A 26,222-nucleotide genomic window follows, 5' to 3' on the forward strand; every position below is an offset into this window, starting at 1 on the left:
AATATGCGGCTGCGCAACACTTTGATTACCGCTCTTCCTTGTTTTCCCTTTGCATTCCCCTCAGCCTGTCCCACTAATCAGATCGACTGTTCAATTGAATTTAGATATCATCGCTTTCTCCGGCATCTGAATTTGTGACATTTAGCAAGGCATGAAATTGGGGAAATACCTCGTGAGATCAGTGTTCAGGGGGTTGTGACCGTAAGTGCAGAATTTCTGTCCCATCAGTCGGATGCTGTCTTCCAATAAAGAGGCGGCGAATGCTGGGATTTGGAGCAGCCTGGGATTTTATTGGCTGGAGCTGTTCAGAGGCAAGTCCCATCTACAGGCTGGTGGGCAGGAAGGGGCTGGCTTTAGGCGCGTGTGTGTGTGTGTGTGTGTCGGCTGGTAGTGTTACAGCCAAATAGTTTGAGTAGACACTCTTTTGCTTCCTGCCCGCCCGCCTGCCTCGCTCGCTTTTGCTCTGCGGCTAAGAAACAGACGCTGAGAGAAAATCCCTGTCTCGGCATGGACCTCTGGCTGCAGCGCTCAGCAGCTCGTGAGGAATGACAACAGCTCACATGGTCGTTAACTCCACTCGCCGGGGCAGAAGGGAGAACCGCACTGGAGCCGACTGCTGCCTCCCCTGTTTGGGACTAAGACAGAAGCACACAGCTGAGCTCCAGGAACGGATAAATTGAGGTGGGAATGACTTGTCATACAGTCAGGGTTCCCCCCCCCCCTTTTTTTTTTAAATAGTTTTTTCTTAGTAGTTTTGCTGCAGTATGCTGCATACCAGTCTGGGTGGGGAGGGACTTGAGGCAATGTTTTATCTGTTTAGGAAAAAGGGTGTGAGACAGAAAACGAGGAAAGAAAAATATAGCAAGAGGAGGGGGGAATGCATCGGAGCTCTGGGAGCTCACCATCTCCACTGCTGTTTACAGGCCCCTAAATGGACTTTCTCTTTTAACTCCTGGGGGGGAAAAGGCGTTATCACAGCAGTTGACTTGCCCCCTCCTCAGTCCAAATGTCAGGGGCTCATTTTCGCCACATGAGATGAAGTTTTTCCAATTGCAAAGCCTCGTCATGCAACCAGTAGAGTTTTTCTTTTTCTTTTTTTCCAAAGTTCGTTGGAAAGATCTCGAACTTCACAGACTTCATTATGGTTTAATTAAGGGTGGCTCTTGATTTCTTGGAAGTCCACCCAGATTTAGTATTCCACTCCAAAACTGGGAGCTGGCGCGGTTAAAGAACTGGACGTTGCAGACTGCGTGGAAAAGGCCAGAGTGGTGTCATGCGCCTGGCTGCAGATCAAGGGGAAGTGGGTGTTTTCTGAAATGGAACAACAGTCCCGGCCCTTCCTGTTGAAAATAGACAGACTAAATCACAGACGTGCGCGCAGCCCCACCTCAAGATTAAATCTCAGCTGAATTTATCTTCAAATCACTTACTCATAACCCGGAGTTAAAGTATTCGTTCTATATCAAGCAAACATACATGTCAGCTGAACTCAAAACTGTTAAGCTAAGTGTGGTATTTAATGTGTTTTTACCATTAATTATCCTGAAAAGCCCTGTTAATCATCATATTTATCTGCGATGCACAATCCATCTCTGGCAGACGACTGCACTATAATTAGATGATGACTTGCCTGAGTCCCTTCGACTTACCAGAGAGCAGACGAGAATGCTTAGGGAAAACAAATCTGTTAAACGAGTGCAGGCGGTCAAGAAAAGCTGGAAGCCTCTCGCCTTTTCTCTATTAAAACGCACATTACTGCTCTGATACAAAAACAGGCCGTCCTATTTCAGGAGATACGGGCTGTCTGGGTCACCCTGGTGAAGCTAAGGCTATTATGATATGTGGCTCATCTTCCTGCTGACTCTGGAAAACGCTCATAGCTTAGAGTCTGCTGATCTCCCTCACCCATCATTATACCTAATGGTACTTGATAGAATTGAACAGAACAGGATTCTCAAAGCGTCATCGCCTTTGATTAAGCTTAAACTCATTTTCCATTTCTGGTAGGAAATGGAAAACACTGTCTACTTGTTCCTTTCGGTATTTCAAAACATCCTGCCAGCATAAAATCGTTATAAATGGAAATGCAGCTGCTTTAAAACTCTACTCATGATCTTTGCTGAGCAACTACAAGCATTTAAGATAAACCATCCTGCACAGATTGCAGACTAAAGGGTGGCACACCGGTTTTTAGAGGTCAGGGCAACAACTTTCACTAAAGACATCCCAGTCTCGTTGACTCTCATTCAATTAAACAGACTGACCAAGATAATGCCTCTGGCAGCTGGCCTTAGTAAGCGTCAGTAATCCACAAAATCTAACGCTGGGATTCTTTTCTTTACGTCTCCGTCTAGCCACTTTGGTTCAGGACAGTGTTGCTGTCCGGTGTAATGCGCAGAATCTACCTCTACCTCCAGTTCTTTAAGTTTCAATTCTTTAGGGTTTCATGCAAGGACATTTAAACCAATCATTCAGATTGAGAGGGATTTCATCTATCGGTTAAGGGTTATAGAAGGCGCCCTCCACAGTGGTGTCCAACAAGCAGACAGAAAAGTAAAGGCACAGTGCAGGCAAAAGAGCAAGGCATGCGCTATAATGCCAAATTACAATTATTTAACCTTGGCGAGGTGTTCAAAGCAGACTTTAAAGCTGTTCCTCCTGTAATCTTTCAGGATACCTGTAGGATCTCACTTCCTCCTCAATTTTACTACGTTTGTTTTATAAATTCAAACTTTTTTTGTGTTTTAAAATGCGCATTTCACCAAATGAAAACTTTCTGCCTATACTGTATAAAAATACAGCAGATATTAGCAGTATGCCAACAAATGTGCAGTCCTGTTCCTGCATGTGTTTCCTTATCTTACTACCACCCTTATAAAGGAGCCTTTTATCTTCATCCCTCAACATATGGAATATTTTTCAAGGACTAGAAAATGCCTCAAAGTTGGAAGTTGAGGTGACCCCAAAGAGCTCAGTAGCGAAGGTCTATCTGCTTAGAGTCGCACGATTTAGTGTGAAAAATGCCGCTTATTTTTAATGTTTTTTTTTAAAGGTGTAAAAGTAATAATTTGGTGTTAACAGCCCCTCTTTGCACATAATTTCAAGCTCGTCATTAAACAGACAACAGGCGCCAACGCTTCTTCACATGCTGACAAATTAGGTTAGCTCCATGGCAGACATCTTATGGCTTCTAAAAATAAGAAGGAATTAATTGCTAAAGGTCAGATCTGACATGATTCTTACCTGACTGTCTCTTTCTGCAGCGATTGGTTCACTCCCTTGGGGCACGGAGGAGGGGGGGGGGTGTGATGTGAAATTAGATCCCGCCTTGGAGAGCAAAAGCCCGGGCGTCAGTGTGATCGGGCAAAAAGGAAGCTTCTGATCTCATTTCACATGATCAGCACTAAAGCGGGACAATATGATTAACTAGTTTGAATTTAATCGGCTTGAAACGGCTTTGTTTTAAAAAGGAACTCTTTTTAATCCAGAAAACCCTCTTTCTAGTCCTTCGTAAACTCACTTAGCTTACTTTCTATCTGCTGGTGTTTAAGTCTTTTAACAGTGGAGATCTCCTAAAAGTGATGAGCTGATACAAATACTTTAAAATTGTTTAAAAAACGGGTAAAACCTTTAGTGTCAAGAAATGTAAGATGTTAGGAAGTTTTAACAAACCCTACAACAAGTCTTAGCTTGTTATTTTACTAATTTAAGAAGTAGGCCAAGCCACCATTTTCCATACTTTTTCAATACATATAATAGTAAAATAATACTCTTTTAACCACTGCTCTAGCTTTTTACAACACTCCTCTTTTCTCTCCTCCCCTTCAGCCCACAGTTACCAACAAAACATTTCCAGATGTGCCCAGAAACAAGCTCCCTGCTCAGTAGCTTAGTAATAGATTTCATACTCCCAAGCGAAAGGTCACTTCCTCAGCTTGTTGCTTTATCAATGTCCCCTCGCTCCCTCTAGATGACATTCAGATGCACAGACCAGTGCCTTTGCAGGCCAAGGAAGGAAGGAAGCTTGTTCTGACACAGCCTGCATGAATGTAAACCGACAGGCTGATGTCAATGAGCCGGTCCCTAATATGGACGGAGAGAGTGGCTGGTGAATGTTGTGTGACACCACTGGACAGCGTCATAATCATGTCTGGCAGTGGCATATGCATCTGTCTCAGTCTCTCCCTAGCTGCTGGATGGCTGCCCAGAGTAGTGCTGTGCTGCACTTTCTCTATTGGTCGTACCGCCATGTGTTTCTCTACAGGCCACGTTAGACCACAGAGCTTCTTTTCTGTCTCCAACCCGACTATTTGCTCTGGTTTCACATCTTACTACACAAACAGTTCTTCCATTTTCTGGGTTATATGGACTATTTTGGAAAGACTTTAGATGTCCAATGAGCTGGGGAGTTTGGCTTTACTGGCTTTTGAGTCTTTGAAAATTGGAGACGTATTTCCCATAAAGAATAAGATTTTAACATGTCAATAACATTTTTGGACCTATCCATTCTTAGACCTTAATATGGGGTATTAAACATTTTATGTTCTGTTGTAGTTTTTTGAGTTAAAATATTTAATGGAGTTAGAAAAACTTTACCCATCCTAGAGCTTTAGCTATTCACTTTTTACTTTATATTGTGAGTTTAATTTTTTTGTATTTAGTTGAAGTTGTTTGCTGAAGGGATTATTGTTTTACAAGATTGTTAGCATTTGTATGGAAATAGAAAGAAATACAAGACAACATATGCTGCTTAGTAGCGCAGTGGGTAGCACTGCTGCCTTGCAGCAAGGTGGTTCTGGGTTTAATTCCCGGCCTGGGGTCTTTCTGCATGGCGTTTGCATGTTTTCCCTGAGCATGTGTGGGTTCTCTCCTGGTACTCCAGCTTTCTCACACAGTCCAAAAACATGACTGTTAGATTAATTGGCTTCTCTAAATTCTGGCACACACTTCACCAGCACCCCTCGCGACCCGCTTGGGATAAATGTGTCAGAAAATGGATGGATATGTAAAGGGATAGAGAAAAAAAAGGAAATTGAAAATAAGCAGAAGGAGGGGGAGGACTTCTTTTGATAATGTTTTGATATTGTTGATAATTAATCCAATGACAGCCGGTTTGTTTTTTGTTGTCATTTTCTTTTATGCAACATTTTGGTCAGATAGGTTTTTAAAGCCTTAAGCTCTAACGTTAAAAGCTTTTTAAGTAAAGCTGGTGTGGTTGAGGATGCAGTCTGGAAGTATTGACGTTCACAGAATTAGTGCCCAACACCTTAAACCAACATCATTGCTCCAGAGACCAGGGTTACATTTGTTGTTCAGACTTGTAAGAGAAAAATGTTCCCATTCTTATTTGAAATAGGTTTACTTCCACTTCCTGACCAGACTGAGCTTCAGTCTGTAGTTAACACTGCAGGCAGGCACTTATGAGCCTTAAATGATAGACAGTGGAAATGTTAGATGGACAGCAAACTGATGAATACGATTTTAATCTACACCCAGAGAGCGACTGGTAGACCTTAGATCTAAAGTCTTATTTTGTTAAGTCTTTTTTTTTTTTTTTGCCAGAGTTGGTCAGTGTTTACCCTCATTCATCATGTCTGACCAACCGTCCTGTCCTACTGAAGTAACACAATCCCACAGCATGATGTTACCACCATTGTTTTTTTTTTTTTTTTTTACCAAATATGACTTCAAGTTTCTGTGAGGCGGCTTTAAAAGTCTCATTCAAATGTGTTAATAAGTATTTCTAAACCTTTGCTTCACCAGTTTCTTCTCTCTTCTGTTTTTTACGTTTCAGATCAGAGACAGAAAGTGCCTTTTGAGACGACATCCCTACTTGAAGATTTTGTCCGAGGAGATCCAGATATTTCTCTGCAGCCTCTGTTTGGTCGTCGCTTAGCTTCAAGTCCTGTTTCGTCCCCCGTCAGCTTTCTAGGTGTGAATAAACCCAAGCGAAAGCTGACGCCTTCTCTAAACCGCTGGCCAGATTGCTGAAGCATAAAGGCGCTTCGAATCAAAGAGCTGCAAACTTTGTGTTGTCCTAAAATGTGCCATTGTATCTTAAAATAGGGCCACCTTTTACTCCTCAACACCCACCCTCGGAAAAAAGATATCATCTTTCATAAAAGGGACGTTTTAAGGACAGTGGTGCAGCCTAAACAGGTCGTCTCCAGGCATGCCTGCATCTGCCTCTTCAGAGATCTGCAGATGAGTTTTACTGGTTGCTGATCAATCAGCCTGACTGAGAAAACTCCACAACAACACAACTGTTCACTCTCATGCTCAGGTCTCAGAGACTTAACCATCAGATTTCCTCTTTTTTTTTTTTTTTTTTGGTCTGCAAGGACAAAGCACCGACCTGAAGCGGGTTATTTTTAGCTACATGTTCCATCGGTTTTAGCTCTTGTGCATTAGATTTTTATTTTTTTTTGCTTTGTTTGTTTTTTTTTTTTATCCACTCCGCTCAGGATAGCTTCCTCCCTAAAGCGGGCAGCTCCTCTCCTTCCCCAGCTCCACAGCCATCAACCCTCGACATGGCTCTAAACATAGCCTCTATACGGGACACAAAATGGCTGACCCTGGAAGTGTGCCGGCAGTTTCAGAGAGGGACGTGTTCGCGCAGTGACGAGGAATGCAAATTCGCCCACCCTCCCAAAAGCTGCCAGGTGGAGAACGGGAGGGTGATTGCCTGTTTTGATTCGTTAAAGGTACGTACTTGTATATAAGTTTAGTTTCTATATTGCAGATCAGCTTGGAAAGGAGCACTGATCGAAAGACATAAACACAACTGACACCTTTATGGTTGGTGTGTATAGGATGTCTGCTCAAATTAGCATGTGTGTTGGGTCTCCCCCCTGTACTCAGTCAGCAGGCGACTCTGACCTATGAAGCTAAAGGCCAGAGAGGTCTATTGACACCAGCCACCATCCGTAAACACATCTTTATTTTCTTTTTTATAAAACAATGTATCCAATCTTCACATAACTTGTCTGTTATCTGCGCTCCCAAGCTTACATTTCATCTTTTTGAGTCCTTCCAGGGCTTCTATTCTCGGATCCATCCCAGCTGTCAGAACGTTTACAACCAACAGAAACATTTTAAAAGCAGCAAAGCCTTTTTTGGAAAACATCTAAATCTCTTTTTGGTCTTTATTCTTCTCTAGTCTAGAGTATCTTAATGTATTTTAACACCAGATATTTAGATATCGCCTCATTCGAGGTAGGCGCCACATGCTGTACCGAAGAGCAGCCTATTTCCCCCCCCCCCCCTTCTTTGTACTGCAGATGTGACAGTGATAAATAGCCAAAGAAACCAGAGCAGAACACTAGAACAGTGTGGAGTTGTTATCTTGTCTTTTGAAGCTGCAGCCTACACAGTAAAAAACCACAGATGTTGGAATTTCTGTAGAGGATTTTTGTTGACTTTTACGATGAACCCCAGTAAAGTATTTTGATTCACGTATTGCATATTTTACTATTCAAAATGGGAAAGACCAGCTAAGGTGGGAGATCCATTGATCTTAGCACTAATGAAATGGCTTGAAAAAGTTTTTTTTTTCCTTTTTAACCCAATCCTAAATGATTTATGGCGCAACCAGCTGCCTCATGAAGCGACGCTCCTTTTAAATGTGAGCTGTTATGTTGTTGCAGCTTAACAACCCCACATCTGATTTGTCATTGCACCGAGCAGATCTTACATGTGCCCTGTGGACAAGACATCCACACTGTGAAGGACAGAGAAGCTTTATTTTTTATTTTATTTTTTTAAGGGAATGATTAGGACCCTAACATCCCTCCTTGAGAAATGGCAGCTCTGCCTGAAGGTTTTTAATATCCCTTTTTCCTTCTCATGCCTTTGCGATATATACCGGAGAATATTTGATGCATTTACTGATCTGATTTGCTAGATTTTTTAACTCTCCTCATTTATCATAAAAAAAACCCATCCTTCTCTTTTGTTCTGTTTCGTATTGCAAACCGGATCCTCTTTTATTTTACCTCCAATTTGTCCCCTCAGTCACCAAGAGTCTCCTCCTGACAGCAGAGAGAGTGAAATCTTTATTAGGCATTAGCAAATGCGTCTCTCTCCACGCAGGGACTGATTTTCACCCCATTACGCCCGTATCATCTTCCCGGGTCTTCTCATCTGATAGTGTTATGGTGGTGGGGCTGTGTGTTGCCAGCCGTAACTTGGCCACAGATTACAGGCCTCCTTTAAGAGACAAGGAATGAAAGGTAACTCAAGAAAGTAGCAGACTAAGAGGTGTTACTCTTGTCCTCCAGCTACAGGAAAGCACGCCAAGTGAATGAAGCACTTGTTGTTTTCAGGCTAATTTACTGCAAACTCTCCGGTGACCACAATGGATCTTTAACACTCCTACTGCTTTTTCTCCACCCAAAGTTAGCCAAAAGTGCAGGAATTATCTCCTTATATAGGTGTGTTTGGAGAGAAGAAGGTGTCTTCTGGTAAACATCCACTCACTTACATTGAGATCCTCTAAAATGGCAATTTAGACCTTTACTTTGCATTGTACGTTCGGTTGCTTTGCATGTGCAGAAAGATACAGACCTGCACTATTCGCTTTTATGCAAACCTGATCTATAAAGTTTATGGTCGTTAGTGACAGTTCTCTCATTTTTTTCCCTACTGGATATATGGGGGGGCTTAAGAAAAAAAAACAAACAAAAAAACGCCTCTCCTATGCTGCATTTGTCACTTTTTAAAAATAGCTTAACGTAGAAGTGTTAGGGTGGTGTAACCGTTTAGCCAGGTCTCTTAAATTCCCCAGTCCACCATTAAAACCCACTGTGCTTTCATTTTTATCCATTATATATTTAGCAGTGGGAGTATTTTTGGAGGTTGACACACATTTGAGCCGTTAGAAGCAGTAAAATTGCATGCAAATCCAACACGTCTAGACACAGGTGCCAGGGTCCCTAATAAAACAGGGCATTGAAACGAGGTATAGCAATGCACTGCTGTTTAAGAGAATTACACGCACTTTATTTCCATTCTGTAAAGTTATGACCGCAACCTAGGGGTGCTAAAAATGTAGAAAGTGTGGAGGGAGAACATTCATCAGAGCAGCAGCCTAGAAGCTCGTGGTTAATCTGGAGAAGCTCCAGAGATCCAGAAATTGGATTTGGAAATCTGTTAAGCTATTTTTTCGTTTAAAATAAAAAAAAGAAAATGGAGGAAAGCTAATGCCACAAACAGCAAACCCCTTATAGGGAAACACGATAGAGGCAGCATCATGCTGCAGCGGGGATGGTGACGCTTGTCAGTGCTGATGAGAAGAATGATTGATCCATTACTATGAAAAGGATTTCATATGCGTTGAATCTCTTTCCGAGAATTATCGGACGAAACTCAGGAGCTTTAGGCGGAGTCGGCCAAACTTCCTCACGACTTAGGTAATCGTACCCGCACTGCACCGTGGCTGATGTGAGTGAACACATTGATTTTTAATAATATGGATTTCTTGCAGCTGGACTACAGTTGCGCAGCGTTCAGTATCTTTGCGGCCATAGGGGTTTTGAAGGATTTGACGCTTGAATTGAGCCTAAACTTCTAGGAGGAAACTGACTCTAACATGCAACCAGATCTGCCATACAACGGTTTTGATCAAAGCAGGTTTATTTATTGAAATGAATTTTTACCACAGTAGATCTTTAAGTGATTTAAAGGATTTTTCAAAGACGTGATTCAGCCTTTCTAGAGGAAAGAGGAACACTATAAGAAAATAGTCACTATAGACATACAGCTTCTAGAGATGTGCAAAAACGAGCCTACCTTTATAGTTAAAGTTTGTGGTTCTTACATGAAAAAAAAAATTCTTCAGCAAAGCACTGCTGCTCATTCAAACAATTCAAATGTGTACATTTCGCCTTTGGTCCCTCAGAAAAAAGCCAAAAAAACCTGCAGGGATATTTTATGACAGCTCTTTCCTTTAGGCTTCTGGGTACTTGTTGCGCGGTGACCATGGAAACCGTGTCAGAGTGATAGCTGTGGGCAGAGTGGAAGTGGGGGCTGCAGGAAATGAGACAGAATGCCTACCTTAATGGAATAAATGCAATCACGCCGGTCATGCGGTGATGTCATGTTGACTGTGCTGCAGACGTTAGCCTTTTGTTGACGCTTATCTCCCCCTCTCCTCTAGTTCCTCCATTTTTTGCCATTAGAGATAATTCATTGCTCCATTTTTTTCGTAATATTTAATAAACCATTCTAACTGCTTTTTATAGTTAAAAGAAACATTTGATTTTTGATAATGTCTGAAAATATTTGTAGCAGCTTAAATGTTTGTAGCTCAGACGCCTAATTATCTATTTTCTTTTGCAATCACACTCTACCAGGTTACTGCTTCATTTTTTTTATTTACACTAGATGATCTGTGAAGTCCCTGTGAAATACAGATGCTTAAAGAGAGACATGTTACTTCAAACAGTGAAGGGTTTCTGGTGGTTTAATATTTCTAAACCACTTGTCAAAAGCTGCTTATTTAAACCCTACCTGCCCACAAACTGCTGATAGGAAACCAGATAAACTTGTCCAGACAGAAGTCATATTGGAAACCCTGAAGCTAATCGGTGCCAACCTTCTATTTGAACTAGAAGTCCACTTCCCCTCCTCTGTTACCTCTTTAGCCCCCTTATATCTGCATGTTTTTGGACCTTTTTTTACGCTCCGTTGAACGTAAACTTTATGCCCATAGTCTTGCCCCCAACCCCCCCTCTTCTCCACTCCTGTTTTAAAAAGATGGGCTTGCCTGCATTCCTCTATGTAATCCTCTCCAAGCGGGCCACGCCCTGGGCAGAGCAAACATGTGGAGGGGAATGTATGCAGCGCAGCGATCGCTGGCGTTCCCTTCTGGGGTCAACGAAGCCCCGGCTGGATCCTGATGCGAGGCTGCAGAGGACTGGGTCTGCTTTGATGAAAACCCCTGTCAGAGCCCAACTGCTGCTGCTATTCAAACAATCCTCTTGCGGCCACATGCATGTACACTTGGCTTCTTTCTGCTACCGACAAACTAGATTTGATCTGGATGATCACACCCTTTCCACTTGACAGTTTAAATCTCATTGTCAGATCAGTTTTACCAGACATCACGTTATGGATGCACTGAAATTATGTGAAAAGGTTAAGTGTTTTTAACTTTTTCCTGTCAGAAGTACCATCTGGATTTACCCTGGATAATTAACTTCACATTTATTTTTTTTGAGACTTTGAAGTTTTCCCCTCAATGAATCTGATATACCGGAAAACTTAAAGTGAACCTCATATGCAATAAAGAGTTTTTACATGCAGAGTGATTCATTTTAATTACTTTTTTTGATGTTGAGGAATAAATAATTAATAAAAAATAACATAAACCAAAACTAAAGAAAATAAATTAAATAAATCAACTATGACCAGAATGTCAGACAAGTATGAATTACCCAGAAAGATTAAACTATATCTATGCTGCATATTGTTCTAGGAAGGGACACCCTAATACACTTTAAAGTCATTCATTTTTTTTATCAGTTGGTCCTTTTTTCTCCAGTAGGTAAATCATTAAAGTTTTTATATAGGTAAAAAAAAAGAAAAGTAAAAGCAGAGATGTTATTTGTTTTTATATTCTCCTTTAACAGCCTTAGCATCTCAACAACTGAAAGTTTGCACCAGATTTGGGTATAAAGGTTAGTCTGGTGTGCAGAATATGAATGTACAGCACTATATGTATTCTTAACATATTGCAGCCTTTGTAACAGTAAAATAATATTAATTGTAATTTCACATGTCTAATAAACACACACAGTTTTTTCAATAGATAAGAACTGTTTATCTGCTCATCTGATCCAGAGGTCCTTTTACCTTGTTTTTTTTTATGATTCGATATGATTGATCTGAACTTTTTCATTTTGTGATGTAAAAGTATCCATTCTTGAACTCATTTTTTTTAAATTCAGAGTAATCAATTTGACATTTTTATTTTTTTATCCAGTTTTATCTAGATGCCAAAAGTTTCCTTTTTTTTCACACTGCTTAATCAAAAGCCAGCTTCTTCACATCTTTTCCTGACTTTAATTAAAATTGTGAAACTGCTAGTTTTGGCTTTCCATAGTGTCATAAAGAATCTGGAAAATTATGAAATCTCAAATTGGAAAGTTCTTAGGAATTCTGCACAAGTGTATTACGTGGCTTTCTTCCACGAAAGGATTTGGTTTTCTACATTCTTCACCCTGTGATCTGCCTCGAGCACAATGAAAAGATGGAGAGCTGAAAAACTGCCCATCTGCTGTACCAATGTCTCACCTGGTCTAAGTCCACCCACTACCTCTGAGTCATACTCATTTTCCATCACTCTCTGCTGCCCACAGTGCCGATAAAGTGCTCGATTCTCTGCTTATCCCCCCTCCCTCCCTCCCTCGGTGTGTAAAGCAGCAGCTTAAATCAGTCCTGCAGAATCAATTCTTTCCTCACATTTGATTTCAAAGCCAGCTGGACTTCAACTGCCTTAGCGCTGCAGTAGCTGTTGCTGCTGCTAGCTCCTCTGCAGCAAAGCTAAGTGCAGATCTATTGCAAGTCAGTCAGGAGGCTTGCTGTGCTCTTGACCTTTAGCGGTGGTCTCATTAATTATTGATGCTTCTTTTTGATCATCACTTAGAGACAGACTCTGGTTTTCTGAGAGAGGCATTTATTTGTAGCCTATGCGGTATTGTCTCATCTTACATCCTTCCAAATCACTCAGAAAGTCAGTGATGGCATGCTAAAGTGTGCAATGTTGTTAGCCACAATATGTTAGCCACATTGCTAATACATGAATAGATATGCTGTTTGGTTGTTAGGGAACAATGTCATATTTTGTTTTGATTCCTCTAGCCTTTAATTATTTTAAGAAATGATCGAACTCACAGCTAAACAGTTTTTGTGCAGACATTTTCATCTTGAAAACTCACCAATACGGTTGCACTTGCTAACCTTGGGAGCTACAAACTGTTAGGCAGACAGGTCCCAGCTGTCTCCCAGGAGGCCAGCCTTCATAATGAGGCAGAGATCTTCTTAATTGGCCTCATTTAATGAGGCAACAAAAAATGAAGAAATCTTCAGGGGACCTGCAGAACAATGGGTTTCTGGAACTTTCCTCGTCTGACTGTCGGTCTGTGTCATAAACCGGGTCTGCTGCGACTTCCCGCCGGTCCCCTGTTTGAGAACATGTTTCCTGAGATTAATAAAACCTTCTTATTGTTGCCCTAAAATATTCGTCTCTCAATCCATCTTGACCTGATGAAACTGAAGTGTGCCTGTTCATGTTTAACGATCAAGCCTCAGAAGGTTTTGGTTTAATAAAGTGTTTTCAATATATAATATTGGCAGTCAATGAGCCACAGTTATACTCTAATGGGCGATCAGTGATAAGCAGAAGTCTAAATGTTTTTGTGAAAAATTATCGACTGATTCCAGATTCATTATTGTTGCCATTGTTCAAATCCACTGCTGTGGAATGAGCACAAAAACACACACACACAAAAAAACAAAACAAAGAATAATAACAAAGTATTTATTGCACATAACATGTTGTGTCTTTTCTGGGTTTTTTTTTTTCCTGAAGAAAAAGATCAGAATTTCCAGCCGGCTCTTCCTCCTCACCTCCTAGAGTTTTGGTCCATTCATTAACTGTAATTTTTTCTGTAGATTAAAAATGAATATTTAAATTTATTGTTTAGACTAGAAAAGCTCTCTGAGAACACAGCCCTTCATCAAGCAGGAGATTTTGCCTCAAATAGTGATTTACACCTATGGCCAAATCTTGCATATGATCTGGTTCATTATGAAATTTTAAAGAATTGTTCATCGGCATTAAGCACACCTCTGATAAGAATAACCTTAAAATCCCTACATTAATTCATAAGTAAGGGGCAGCATCTGTCTGCAGCCTCTGGTGTCTGCTCTGCTCTCATCTTCCTCAGTTGCTCTGCTGTCTTTAATCATCTCTTGTGTTTTCGTATGTTTTGTCTAGGGGTGTAAATCACACCCACCATGGCGATTCGATTCAGTATCAATTTACTGACCCAACGATTCGATTCTTTTCGGTACTCAAGAATACACCACGATACGATTCGATTTGATTAATTGTTTAATAATTTTTTTACCTTACTGTCTAGACAATGTTTCATATTTGAAATAAATCAATGAAAGCTGCAATATCGTTATGCATTTTATTTGAGAAGCAACAGCAAATAACAGAAGTAGCTAAAGTTGTACTCCACCTAGGCCTATGAAAACTTCATTCACTGAAATATAATAATGCCTCTGTGTTAAAGATTCTAAAAGGCCTTGCATCAAAAAATACTGCAATGAGTGCATAACTACATTAGCAGATTAAGTAACAAAAATAGGCCTATACAACATTCACTGGAGAATAACAATACTCAACAAAATCTGTGTAATGAGTGCAAAGATGCACTAGCAGCAAATGGTAACAAAAAAATAGGCCTGTACTTTATTCACTATATAATGACAATACTCCACAAAATCAGAGCAACAAGTGCATAAGTGCACTAGCAGATTAAGTAACAAAAATAAGAACCTGAAATACTTCCACACAAATAACTTGAACCCGCAAGTGGTGTGTAAGTCATTTTCTTTTTCCTCCGCCACGTCTGCCTACTTCTTCTTTCACCTCCGCTATCTCCGCCATGTCTGTCTTGCCTACTGTTAACGCGAGTGTGTGTGTGCAAGCGGAAAGAGGGTAGTGGCTAAAGGAAGCAAGGTATGAGGGCAAAATAGGTTTAGCGCCACCGCAGCACAGGAGTCAGAATTACATCCAAGAGCAAATGGATAAATATAGACCAGAGGAGGGGGAAAAAAATGAATCAATAGTCTTGGGGACGTGTCGATGCATTGGATCATCGGCTACTGGATTGATGCATCGATACAAAACGATTATTATTTACACCCCTAGTTCTGTCCCAGGCTTTTTTGAGTCTGATGTCAATAATTTCTGCTGCTACCCTCTGGTTTACAGGGACTGCTTTGATTCAGTTAAACTTTCAGAGTTAACAAAACTATTATCTTTATCTATGCCTTCAACTTGTATGTTAGATCCAGTTCCAACCAACTTATATAGGGAAGTATTCCCTCTTATTTCCACCAACATTTTATAAGTAATTAACACACCCCTGTTACAAGGATATGTACCTCAGGCTTTTAAAACTGTCTCTTGACTCAGATGACTTTGTCAATTATAGACCTAGTATATCTAATCTAAAATCCTTGAGAAAGTAGTTGCCAAACAAGTGTGTAACCGCTTACACCATAATGAGCTTTTTGAGCTGGTGAAAGCCACTAATGATATTCTCATAGCTTCAGATAATGGACTTGTATCATTTTGATGCTGCGTTTGATACAGTCATTCATAATGTTCTTTTAGAAAGACTTGAATATTTCGTAGGGTTTAGGGTAAATGCACAAGGCTGGTAGGGATCAGTGCTAGGACCAGTTCTCTTTACTATATATATGTTCCTAATCGGTAGAATTATTAGATGTGGTTAATTTTCACTATTATGCTGATGATACTTAGCTGTATCTGTCTAAAACTCCAGATGAAGCTAACCCATGGGGGAGTGGCGACCTAGTGGTTAGGGCATAGAGTTTGGAATCCTGAGGTCCTGAGTTCCAGCCCCACTCCCACAGACTGCCACTCTGGGTCCCTGAGCAAGACCCTTAACCCCACAGTGCTCCCCGGGCACCGCACAATGGCAGGCCACTGCTCCCCAAGGGGATGGGTTATATGCACAGAATTCATTTCGTTGCTCTGTACTTGTGACATTGGAATGACAATAAAGAAGAATTCTATTCTATTACTTAGATTACAGGTGTGTCTTGAAGACATGAAAACCTGGATGACTTTTAACTCTCTGCTTCTGAATGCAGACAAAACAGACGTTATTATTGTCTTTAGACTGATTATTCAGTCACTTAATTTGCATGGCATTAAATTAATCTCAGATAATAAAGTAAAAAACCTTTCTGTTATTTTTTTTATCAGGATCTGTCATGTAAATTATTTATAAAAGAGATTTCTGGAATTTTCTTTTAGTCATCTCGGGAATATTGCAAAAATTTGTAATATCCTGTTCAAGGTTGATGCTGATTAACTAGTCCATGCATTTATTACTTCAAGGCTGGACTATTATAATTCTTTTCTATCAGGAAGTCCACAAACTGTAGTTAAAAGCCTTCAGCTGATCCAAAGTGCTGCAGCCAACATTCTGATGAAAATTCAAAAGATCATATCTCTCCTATCCTAACTTCTCTTTATTGGCTTCTTGTTAAATCTAGAATATAATTTCAAATACTCTTTCTTGCATATAAAACCTTAAATGCTCAAACACTATCTTGCATCAGAGATCTGATTGTATCTTTTGTTCTGAACAGAGCACTTTGCTCTCAATCTGCAGGTTTATTCCTGGAATTTCTAAAAGTAGAATGGGAGGCAGATCTTTAGTTATCAGGCTCCTCTCCTGTGGACCCAGCTACCAGTTTTAGAGTGTCTCAGGTTATCCTGAGCTATCTCTATAGTAATGCTGCTATAGGCTTAGACTGCTGGAGGACATAGGGACCACTTTTCATCATTTTGCTTTATTCTGTCCTTAGTCTCAGATTCTTCAGTATTTGTTAGTTCAATTTGTAGCTTTATGCTTTCTCTGCTTTTTATTATTTTAGTAGCTTGCTGTTTGGCTGTGACTCCTGGAGAGAACATCTGTCCTGTGAATGGGCCACCTGTGGAGCTGGATGAAACTTACTTTTTGTATCTGGGTCTGCTAGAGGTTTTTTCCTGTAAAAGGGAACTTTCTTCTCGACTGTTGCTAAATTCATGCTTGTGTTAGGGACTGTTGTTGAGTCAATGAGTTGATTCAATCAAAACTTTGAACCAGACTGACTGTATGATCTGGTTGAATTGTAAACTGAATTAAATTGATGTATTCGTTAGCTAATTAGCAAAATCATCTCTCAGTGAAGCTGATAATTTTACTGACAAACTGTCTAAACTAGGGATGCACGATATAATCGGCCCCCTATCGGTATCGGCCTGTATCGGCCTTAAAACTGAATATCGGACATCGGCCACCCCACCGATATTTAACCCGATATTTGATCAGCTTCTGAGTTTCTAAAGTCTAAAAAAAAAAAAAAAAAAAATACTTCTTCTTCTTCCTCAAAAACTTATTTTTTACAGACTTAAAAACTTCTAAAGACGAGGGAAAAAATATTGATACATTAAAATATCACAATATCTTCATATGCTGATATATTGCCATTTAAAAACACCATATCAATCTCTTTTACTAATGAAATATTGCTATATGTCATCGTTATGCAACGAAGTCCCCCGAAAATTCATGAGATTTTGCCATATTTTTATATGTTGATATATTGACGCGGTATCGATCTATTTTATTAACAAAATCTCACAAGAATTTGCAAAATATCACGAGAGTTTGTAACAGAACGATGAAATTTCACAAGATTTTAAAGTAAAATAGATCGATACCGCCTTTTTAAAAATCAATTTCATATCAGCATATGAAAATATATTTGAGTATATTATTTTTCAAAGTGTCAGAAATGGATAACAAAACTGCTATTTTCAATGACTACTTATTTTTGTCCAGCTTTAACATCAGTATCGATATCGGTTATCGGCTACATGAGTTTTAAAATATCGGCATATCGGATATCGGCCAAAATCCCAATATCGTGCATCCCTAGTCTAAACTTGTTAAAAACTTTTTTGTCAAGGCGGCTTTACCCGACAATCATTTCTAAATGGTCGATCTGTGGTAGCTAAGCTACGATTTGGACTTTGTCTTTTTCTGTCCTGAGAGTAAACAGTTCAGTACCCGTTCTCTTCTTAAGCCCTCATATGCAGGTCATTGATTGCTTTCACCAGCTGGAGGTGTATCACAAAGCTGCAAATTATAGCAAATCTAAATTATTATTGCAATTTTTGTCTAGTTTCTGGTCCTCATATTCATTATCAGCTTAGTGATATTTAAGAAGGATGGAGGAATGAGACCACCACCAGTTTAACTGTGCTCCAGTTTCTTGTCGGATGATTGCAATACCTTGTGCTCCAATACAAGAAAATGAGTTATTTCTATGCATTTAAACTTTATGGCATTGCTTTTACTAATGTTGTTGCACGATGTTGTGTGTACAATTGATTAAATCACAGGGAGGTATTCAGAATTCAAAAATACTTTTTCTGTAGCTGTAATTAGATTTTAAAAGGCTCTCCATGTTGAGTTTTTAGGGTTAGCAAGGAGGCTCGGGGTTTCCTGCAAGGGTTAATTTAGGGTTAGACAGTAACGACCTGTCTTAGCTGCAGCGTATCATATGCAACACACTCCTCCCTCTTTCCAACCACTTGACATGGTGACCATACCACCAAGGTCAGCCTCAGGCCAGTGCTAGCTCGTGTTTGTGTGAGTGGAGAGGGAGGTTTGTGGTGTCTAAAGTTCACGGCTGAAAGTGAGAGGGCCGGTTTAACACCCAACAGATGCCTGCACTGGTGACCCACTGTGACAGGTGGGGGGTACTAATTGGGAGAGGACAGCATGGTTTCCTAATGTATTAAGATTAAAACTTTAAGCAAGGAGGAGCACTTGTGCAACTTCCTCTTCTTTGGTTTTCTGAATCAAACGACGGGTTGTTTTCATAATTTTCCTTTGGGATTAGAGTCTCTTCTAACAGGAGTATGCAGAGGTCCCAGAGGCCTCATCACCACAGCCAACAAACAATACGCCCAACCACGAAGCGCTGGGGGTTGTTCCCCTTTGGTTTCATAGATTAACATCAAATGGTCTAAACATTTATCTGGTGTTTTCCTCTTGGCAGATCTGTTCTTCTTTAATTTTTGCATACTTGATGTTTCAGATCATCAGACATATTTTTATGTCGCACAATTGCTGTAAGTTTACTGGCACATGAAGCAACAAGTGCAGGTAGCAAAACGCCTTCCTTTTTCTCTTGTCACTCCTCAGATTGTTCCTCCCTTACAGTCTTGGATATCATCAGAGGTTTTTTGTTTGGGGGGGGGTGGATAGAAACGTGAGAGGGGTCTTGCCTTGGACCTCTCCCAGGATTATGTTGCCCAATCTCTGATTTTATTATCGAATCGTGAACATTGACCTTAAAAGAGGAGAATGAGACCTTCGGTCCTTTCAGTGTTCTTTGTTCCTTTGTGACCTGCTAGTTGCTGTTTCATCTGCTTACTCAGCTTATCGTCGTATGAGGATAAAACGCTGATATAAAACATTTAAGTGAGACAGAAGAAGCAGTCGGTATGTTTTCCAGCTTCCTCCGTCTCTGCTTGGATTTTTTTTTATAAAATACAATTGATAAGCAGCTCTCTATAGTTGATAAGCAGAGTTTTAAAGTAAACTTTAGAGCATTTATAAATTCTTACATTAGTAGCTGGAATCTTAAATACTTTTTTTGTCAGAAACCGAAGCTTTAATCGCAAACCAGGGGTGTAAGCAGCCATGCAACATTTCTGCTCCTATCTGCTGAGTGTGTTAGAAAGAGGCTTTGATGAATAGATCTGCTCGCTCCCTTCCATCTCATTATCCTCTTTTATCTGTTGTATGGATTTACACATCTCCTCCACACGTCGGACGTGCTGTCAATACTGTCAGCCAGGACTCAAGGTGTAACCCAGACCTCTTAATTTATACGTTTTCCTAAATTAGTTGGCTAATGTACCGATTGCTGCGGATAAGTTTTCAGCTTCGTTCGTTAAATGAGAACGTGTTTGTAAATGTAAAAAAACGAGAAAACTGAAGGTCTTTCTGCTGCTTCCTCTTGAGGGAGGGGGACATGCGGCACAGTTCTCTCCAAAGTGGGCCATCAGCATCATCTAACCTATTTTTATGAACTCTTTCACCAGTGCGGCTAGTTGACATCGCCTGTTAAGATGTAGGACTCTGTGCGGAGCATCGTGTTCTCGATGTGAGGGAACAGCGGCCTGTTAAAAGCGTGCTCATGCTTCTGTCTTGGAGATGAGGATTGAAGGGGGGGTCTTAGGGGAGCTTTACTGTGTTTTATGTCTAGTTTTAAAGGTGTTCACTTGCTAGGAAGCAAGATTGCTTTCTATTTAGCCTTCATATGGGGCCAAATATGTTCCCACTGCGAGTGGAGGCCTGTAAAAAGTAAAATGAGCTAATATAACCCTGAAAGCTCTTGAAAAATCAAAATATGTATTTAAAAATCATACAGTGAGCATTGAAGACACTTAATTTAAGAGTTTTTTAGATGTCTGTACAGAGAGCTGTGCTGTGGGTCCATCACCTGCCTGCTTCCCCACTGCTTTCCCTCTATGCGCTGCATTGATGCCTCCCTGTATGCGCAGATTAAACGAGCTCTAGAGGGTTGGTTTCATGTCTCAGCAGGTCACAGATGATCAGATTAACCAAAGCAGGGCTCCAGCGTCCGGCTGGATTAGAAGGCACCTCGCAGCGGGGGCCACCACTGCCGCAGTTCTTATGACCGCTCTTCTGCAGCAGGAGGAAAATTCTGTTGGTTTTAGTTTGCATATGTGTTTATTAGACATACTGGATGTTTAGATTCTTTGAAACTCTTAAATATAAACCTTGGAATAATTGGTTAATATCATCAGCATCATCTCTGTAAAGGCTGGTTTTCCCTCTTTGAAGTATCACTTAGAATTCAATAAGAGCCTGACCTGCGTTAGCTGATCACAAGCTCCGAGCGCCAGAGCTGCATGATGATAACACAGACATGTGATCTTCAGCTGATGTACACCCCCTCTGCTGCTATTCTAAAAAAAATCACCACACACTTGCTGGGAAAACAATGTGAACAAAGAGGCAGCTGATGAAACAGTGAAATGGTGTCCACTGAAAGGAGTTTCCGATGCTTGACACGACTGATCAGCAAAAAAAAGAAGGGATAAGTGATATTCAAGCATTTTAGGACAAACGAGAAAGGAGCAACATGCTTTATCACGCCTCAATCTCACCCCTTCTGTCTCCTTTTTTTTTTTCTTAATCCCTGGGTAATCTGAGGCGTGTCAGCAGCAGTGCCACTCCTTCATCTGTGGGATTACAGCGGGTGAAACAAAGACACTTAATTACTGCTGATGCAACGTCTTCTGCATCTGTGTGAAAGGACACTGGCTGGTGTCGTTTTCGCTGTTTGTAGTTTCGTCAGGAGGCAGATATACCTGTGCAAAACGTAATTAAAGCTGAAATGAGCCTAATGCTGGGCTTTTACAGCTGTTTTTTTCTTTTACATTTAAATGACTAGCGCTTACCCAGTGCTCAACATTGATCTTTGATCTCCATTACCAGTTGAAATGTAAGCAAAAAGCTTTTGGGCTATCGTTTCAAAATGGATTTTCCCTGTTTCCTGCTGTCCCGCTCTGAACAGTCCCATTAGTTCAAAGCAATCCATTAGAGCCCGGCGAAAAAAACAAAACAAGATCCTCAAGAGGAAGCTTTCTCTGTCTTGGAGGATGAAGGAGACCCCTGTCCATGTGCAACCAGCGCCTTGCCGCTTAAACTGGGATTTTTTTTTTCTCCCCCGCCCTTCTGAGCACCTGAGTTGGCGTGCCTTCGCTTCAAAGGTGAGCCGTTACAGGGCGTCCCAAAAACAGTGGTTAGTGTCCAAGAAGGAGGGTTAAGTTTAAGATCAATGACTATTTCTTTTCAGGGAAGTTTAAGGAGAAAAATAAAATGTGCAAAATATCTAGCAGGGTTTTTTTCTAAGTTGAAATAAGCGTCCTTTCCTTCCTTTCTATTTGTTTAACCTTTAAAAATTGGCTTAAAGGACTCTTAGAATTAGAAGAGTATGAACGACATGAAGGAGCTCTTCATGGATTAGAAGGAGGCTAATACCTGGAATGAAACATGAGGTGAGAGGAAAAAGGTCAAGAAAAATCCAGCCTTAGTTGTTTTACATATGGAGTAATCTAAAAGGAAGTCACCAACACCTGAAAGTTATCTCCTCTGTCTGTGCAACCAGAAGCGCTCCCATTTGGATATTTATAGCCGCAAACACAAAACGTCTGTTAGCAGAACATCAAGCATAAAACAGCAGCGTGAAACAGTTTTTTTGTGTGCTATTTTTTAACATCACAGCTGACCTGCGGGGTAGAACATAAACGGCACACTGCGGAGACGGGGGGGGGGACTGAAGTAGGCTGAGGAGACAAGAGATGCGAGAAGATTCAGAGAGGGGAGGAATACAGGAGCTCGATGGGCTATGCTGGAAGGAGATTACACATTTCAAAGGTTTCATGTCAGAGAGATTTGTGTCAGCTCCTGGCAGAGGCCTTCCTCTCGCACATAGAGGCGACTTTATGTGCATCCAGCAGACCGGATAAAGCCAAGGAGTTACTCTGAGTCATGCAGCCACCTGAAAACCAGACGTTTGGGCTTATTTATGTCTCCCTTTGGGGAATATAATGTATGTTTTGGTGCTGAGGTTCTCCTCCTTTGAGAAAACATTCCTCTGTCTCGTCCCTGTTTCGTCTCTGGGCGGGACCCCATTGATATTACCAGACAGACAACCATTGATCATGTCACTAATGCTCAGATGACAAAGACATGCAAAGCTTAACGCATTGCTACTTACCAAGGAAAATGCATATCTGTTTAGGACTGCTGCTTATTTATTAATTTCCACTGAAAGCACAGCGGCGCAGTACGAAGGCGTTCCCCGTCACATTTACGAGGACTTTTACAGCTCCTCAGTCAGCGGCAGCCTATAGCGAGGCCTCCTTTTTTTTTCCTGTCTCCAGCAGACCTTAAAATAAAGCATCCATTGAGAGGGGAAAATGCAAATGTTACAGTGGTGAAGGGAGAGGCCCACAACTGAAGCGCTATTCTTCGGAGCGGGTGGAAGACTGGATCTCTGTCTGTGCCACCCACAGACACACAACAGCCATCACTCTGACCATTCACATGGACCGATAAAGGAGATAGCGGGGAGGAGGAGACATAGAAAAGGGTCTTCTAGCTACCAATTGAGATATTGGTATGTTCCACCTCTGCATCAGGCTTCCTTTAATGCAGCGTGTAGATGTTGAGTAATCCCGCTGTACGATGAACAGACGGACGGAAAATTGAACCGAAACTTAGGCTCTAAACTAAGCACTCCTCAGTTACCGCTGAGTCAGAACACGGTTGCCTGGATGTGTTTATTTATACCTAAATATTCTGAAATAGGGGAAAACATAACTGAGCAGGTGCTGCAGTTTGGTGGCGTTTGCGTCCCGCATCACACAAAACAGACAACCAGTGGCAGCATTATGCTTTTATTCAGCAGGGGAAGGAATGCTGGTCACAGTTCGAGGAAAGATGGAATATGGTCCAAAAAAATAATGATATTTTAATCTAAGCCTTGGTATATTTTCTGTGCCCCCATTACTAAAATCTAAATGGCTGCTACAATTGACAACATTGTTTTAAAAATAACGCTGGATTAAACCGACTGATGTCAGTTTCCGCCAGAATGAACAGATGAAAAAGGCGCTCAAGTGTGTAAGTTGGGTGTGATATTTGTCTAAATTGAAGAGAAGTGATTTACTTTCTACATGATAAATGAGCTAAATGTTGTGATTTCTAAACGAGCAGCTTTCCCTGCCTGTAAACACCTGATCATTTATCTCTGATCACTCCCTCCTTGACGGCTGTTTCTCCTTGCGATGCAAGGGGGTGATTATCCAATCTAAATCACAGCAGTCATTAACCCATCCCAAAGCATGGATCACTGCTTTCATACACATGGGAGAAACCGTGATGTCTTGGATAATAAGCAGCCGTGTGAGCGACCTTCGGTGAAAGGTGTAATTTCACCTCGCAGCTACGACTTCCCTCAAGGCAGGTGTGTGAAGCACCAAGGTTCTCCTTTCTACTGCACACCATGAATGCATTCTGGTGGTCTTTGCTTTGGTTGTACATGGGATGAATTTATGTCAGCAGTCATGAATGCTGTTGTCATTGGGTTAGAGTGCTTCTCAACATCTAGAGCGATGCAGCGCTTCCTGACCACAAACCTCAGGATCTTTTCTACAACTTTCTTGTTTCATAGCATTTTATTTTTTGTTTTTTCCTATCTGGACTATACTTTTTTATGCTTGATTTTATTCAGATATGTTATATGAAGTTGAAGTTTAAATGAAATCTAACCCATTGATCAAAAAATGGGCTTCACAGCTTCACCATGTCACTTCACAACCTCTATCATACATAATTAATACATAATTTATTTATTTATTTTTGTAATTGTGAAAGATGGAAACAAAATTAAAATGAAACCCCAAAATTACAATACACAACAATAGTTTCTAGTGAATTAAAGCTAGATTGAGAATGCAGGAAGGTTTGGATTTGTGACTCACAGTTTGTAAAGTTTACACTTGTTTTTTAAATCGTAAAAGTTAGAAAAAATCTACAATTTCATTACAGTTACCTCTGTTTTATTTCTCTCTTCAACATAGTTACAACGCACAAATACTTAAATGATTCAAAATTATTGTATTTCCATTATGGAAAACTCCAGAATTTTGCTAAATACGACCTTAGATTACCGTAGATCGTTTATTGAAATTTACTTTAAGAGATATAATTATATATTTCTGTGCTGCATCAATAAATTTAGTCCTTTATCAGTTATGTTGGATTTTGTAGAATTGCTATGATGTCTATAATATTCAGTAATAAACATGACATGGAGATGGAGAAAATACCTTTATAGCAAGGCCATATTTACTGATCTGGATAAGATAAGACTTTCAATTCACTCTTCACATCGACTCAATAGTCACTTATTTAATAGGATTATTGCATAGAGTATTAAATAGGTATTTAAATAAATAGATACTTTAGATATTTATCATTGCTGACTCATATTCAACCTCCTAAACTTTTGTTTATTTTGATTTTTTTTTGTTTATTTGTTGTTTACTTTTAGATATATTTCATTTTTTTATGTATCATTGCATGTATTTATTTATTTTATGTGTCCAGGTGAAGCACTCAAGGGCCAAAAAGAATTACTATTGTAGAACCGATGAAGCGTTCCATCCTGGAATCATAAAACTAATTTTTAGGCTTTTCTACATACTTTGACGAAGGGCTCCTACAGCAGTGGAGGACACTTTATCTTTATTATATAGTAAAAACTTTCTTTAAATATAAAATTAGTCACGCCCCGTGGAAACCAGCAATGAAACAGCAGCTGTTGGTTTATTAATTAGGCCGTTTTAAATGTTGATGAATACAAAAATAGGTTATTGTGGCAATAGGCTTTTCTACACAACAAAGCACCTACAACAGATATTATAATAATACATAAATAGGCCTTTATTTATAACAATAGGATGCTTTACAGGAGTTTTTTTTAATTAGTAATGAGCATTGAGGATTTTCGTCTTGATTAGCATTCATTAAGCCTATGTAGCACACTGCACTTTCTCTCCCTTATAATGGTTTAAAAAGCCAACAAAAAATGTTTGACGTGTAAATTAAGTATTTAGAATATTGTTTATATTCTTTAACATTTCATTTAATTATTTCATCTAAGAAGGAATAAATGCATAGGAATAACATGGTCGTTGATTATCTAAAATAATTATAAATCATATAAATGGGAAGCTTTTAGCATGTTTTCTTTAATAAAATTAATGAATCATTGGTAAGGTAAGCGAGAAAAAAAGTCTGAATGCTTTTATCTTTAGCAACAAGTGAATAAAGCTGATTGTCTTGTGTCTGATTGTCTGTATAGGAGTTTACCATTTTTTGTTTTTGTAATCTTTCACCTGACGAGATCCAAGGTGGGTCAAATAAATCACAGTGAAGATCACGTTTATTAGCTTTTCTCTGTTCAGCAGTTTTCTTAATATTACCACATCTGAGGCTATACTGTTTATTAATTCCTTGGGGGTGAGACAAAGGAAAAGAGAAACTATAGAGATGTATGGTGTGAAGGTAGACGACAAATAGAGCCACGTTCGATATGCTAACGTGAGACAGTTTTCCAGTACAGGGCCTGCACTTAGTGAGGCATCATATGAGCGATTTGAAGCACTCTCTCCAGTCTCTTCAACCGCAATTTACTTTATCACTCTAAATGGGGAATAACGACGCTCAATTTCATGAAGCATCTCTCTCTTTCTCTGACAGAAATGAACAGAACACGGGTCAAAGAACGGA

The 26,222-nt window shown here is 40.1% G+C and overlaps 1 protein-coding gene and 1 long non-coding RNA gene across 10 annotated transcripts in view; both read left to right on the top strand.

Moving 5' to 3' along the window:
- Nucleotides 1-368: 368 nt before the first annotated feature.
- LOC119781181 lies at nucleotides 369-6,093 on the top strand. The gene is made up of 2 exons (XR_005280505.1): nucleotides 369-681; nucleotides 5,795-6,093. It is a non-coding gene; the product is annotated as an uncharacterized LOC119781181 (long non-coding RNA).
- A 283-nt stretch (nucleotides 6,094-6,376) lies between these two features.
- mbnl2 (muscleblind-like splicing regulator 2) overlaps nucleotides 6,377-26,222 on the top strand; it is a 41,714-nt gene continuing 21,868 nt past the window's right edge. For 2 of the 9 annotated variants that reach the window (XM_038280892.1, XM_038281053.1), the window contains exon 1: nucleotides 6,377-6,704. In XM_038280892.1, coding sequence (XP_038136820.1) covers nucleotides 6,531-6,704 — 174 coding nt within the window. In that variant the 5' untranslated portion in view covers nucleotides 6,377-6,530. The remainder of the gene's footprint in view (nucleotides 6,705-26,222) is intronic. The other 7 variants (XM_038281133.1, XM_038281274.1, XM_038281506.1 and 4 more) reach the window with 6 other exon arrangements.

This window comes from Cyprinodon tularosa, unplaced genomic scaffold, assembly GCF_016077235.1.
Source record: "Cyprinodon tularosa strain WSP-4 unplaced genomic scaffold, ASM1607723v1 ctg1, whole genome shotgun sequence".
NCBI lineage: Eukaryota > Metazoa > Chordata > Actinopteri > Cyprinodontiformes > Cyprinodontidae > Cyprinodon > Cyprinodon tularosa.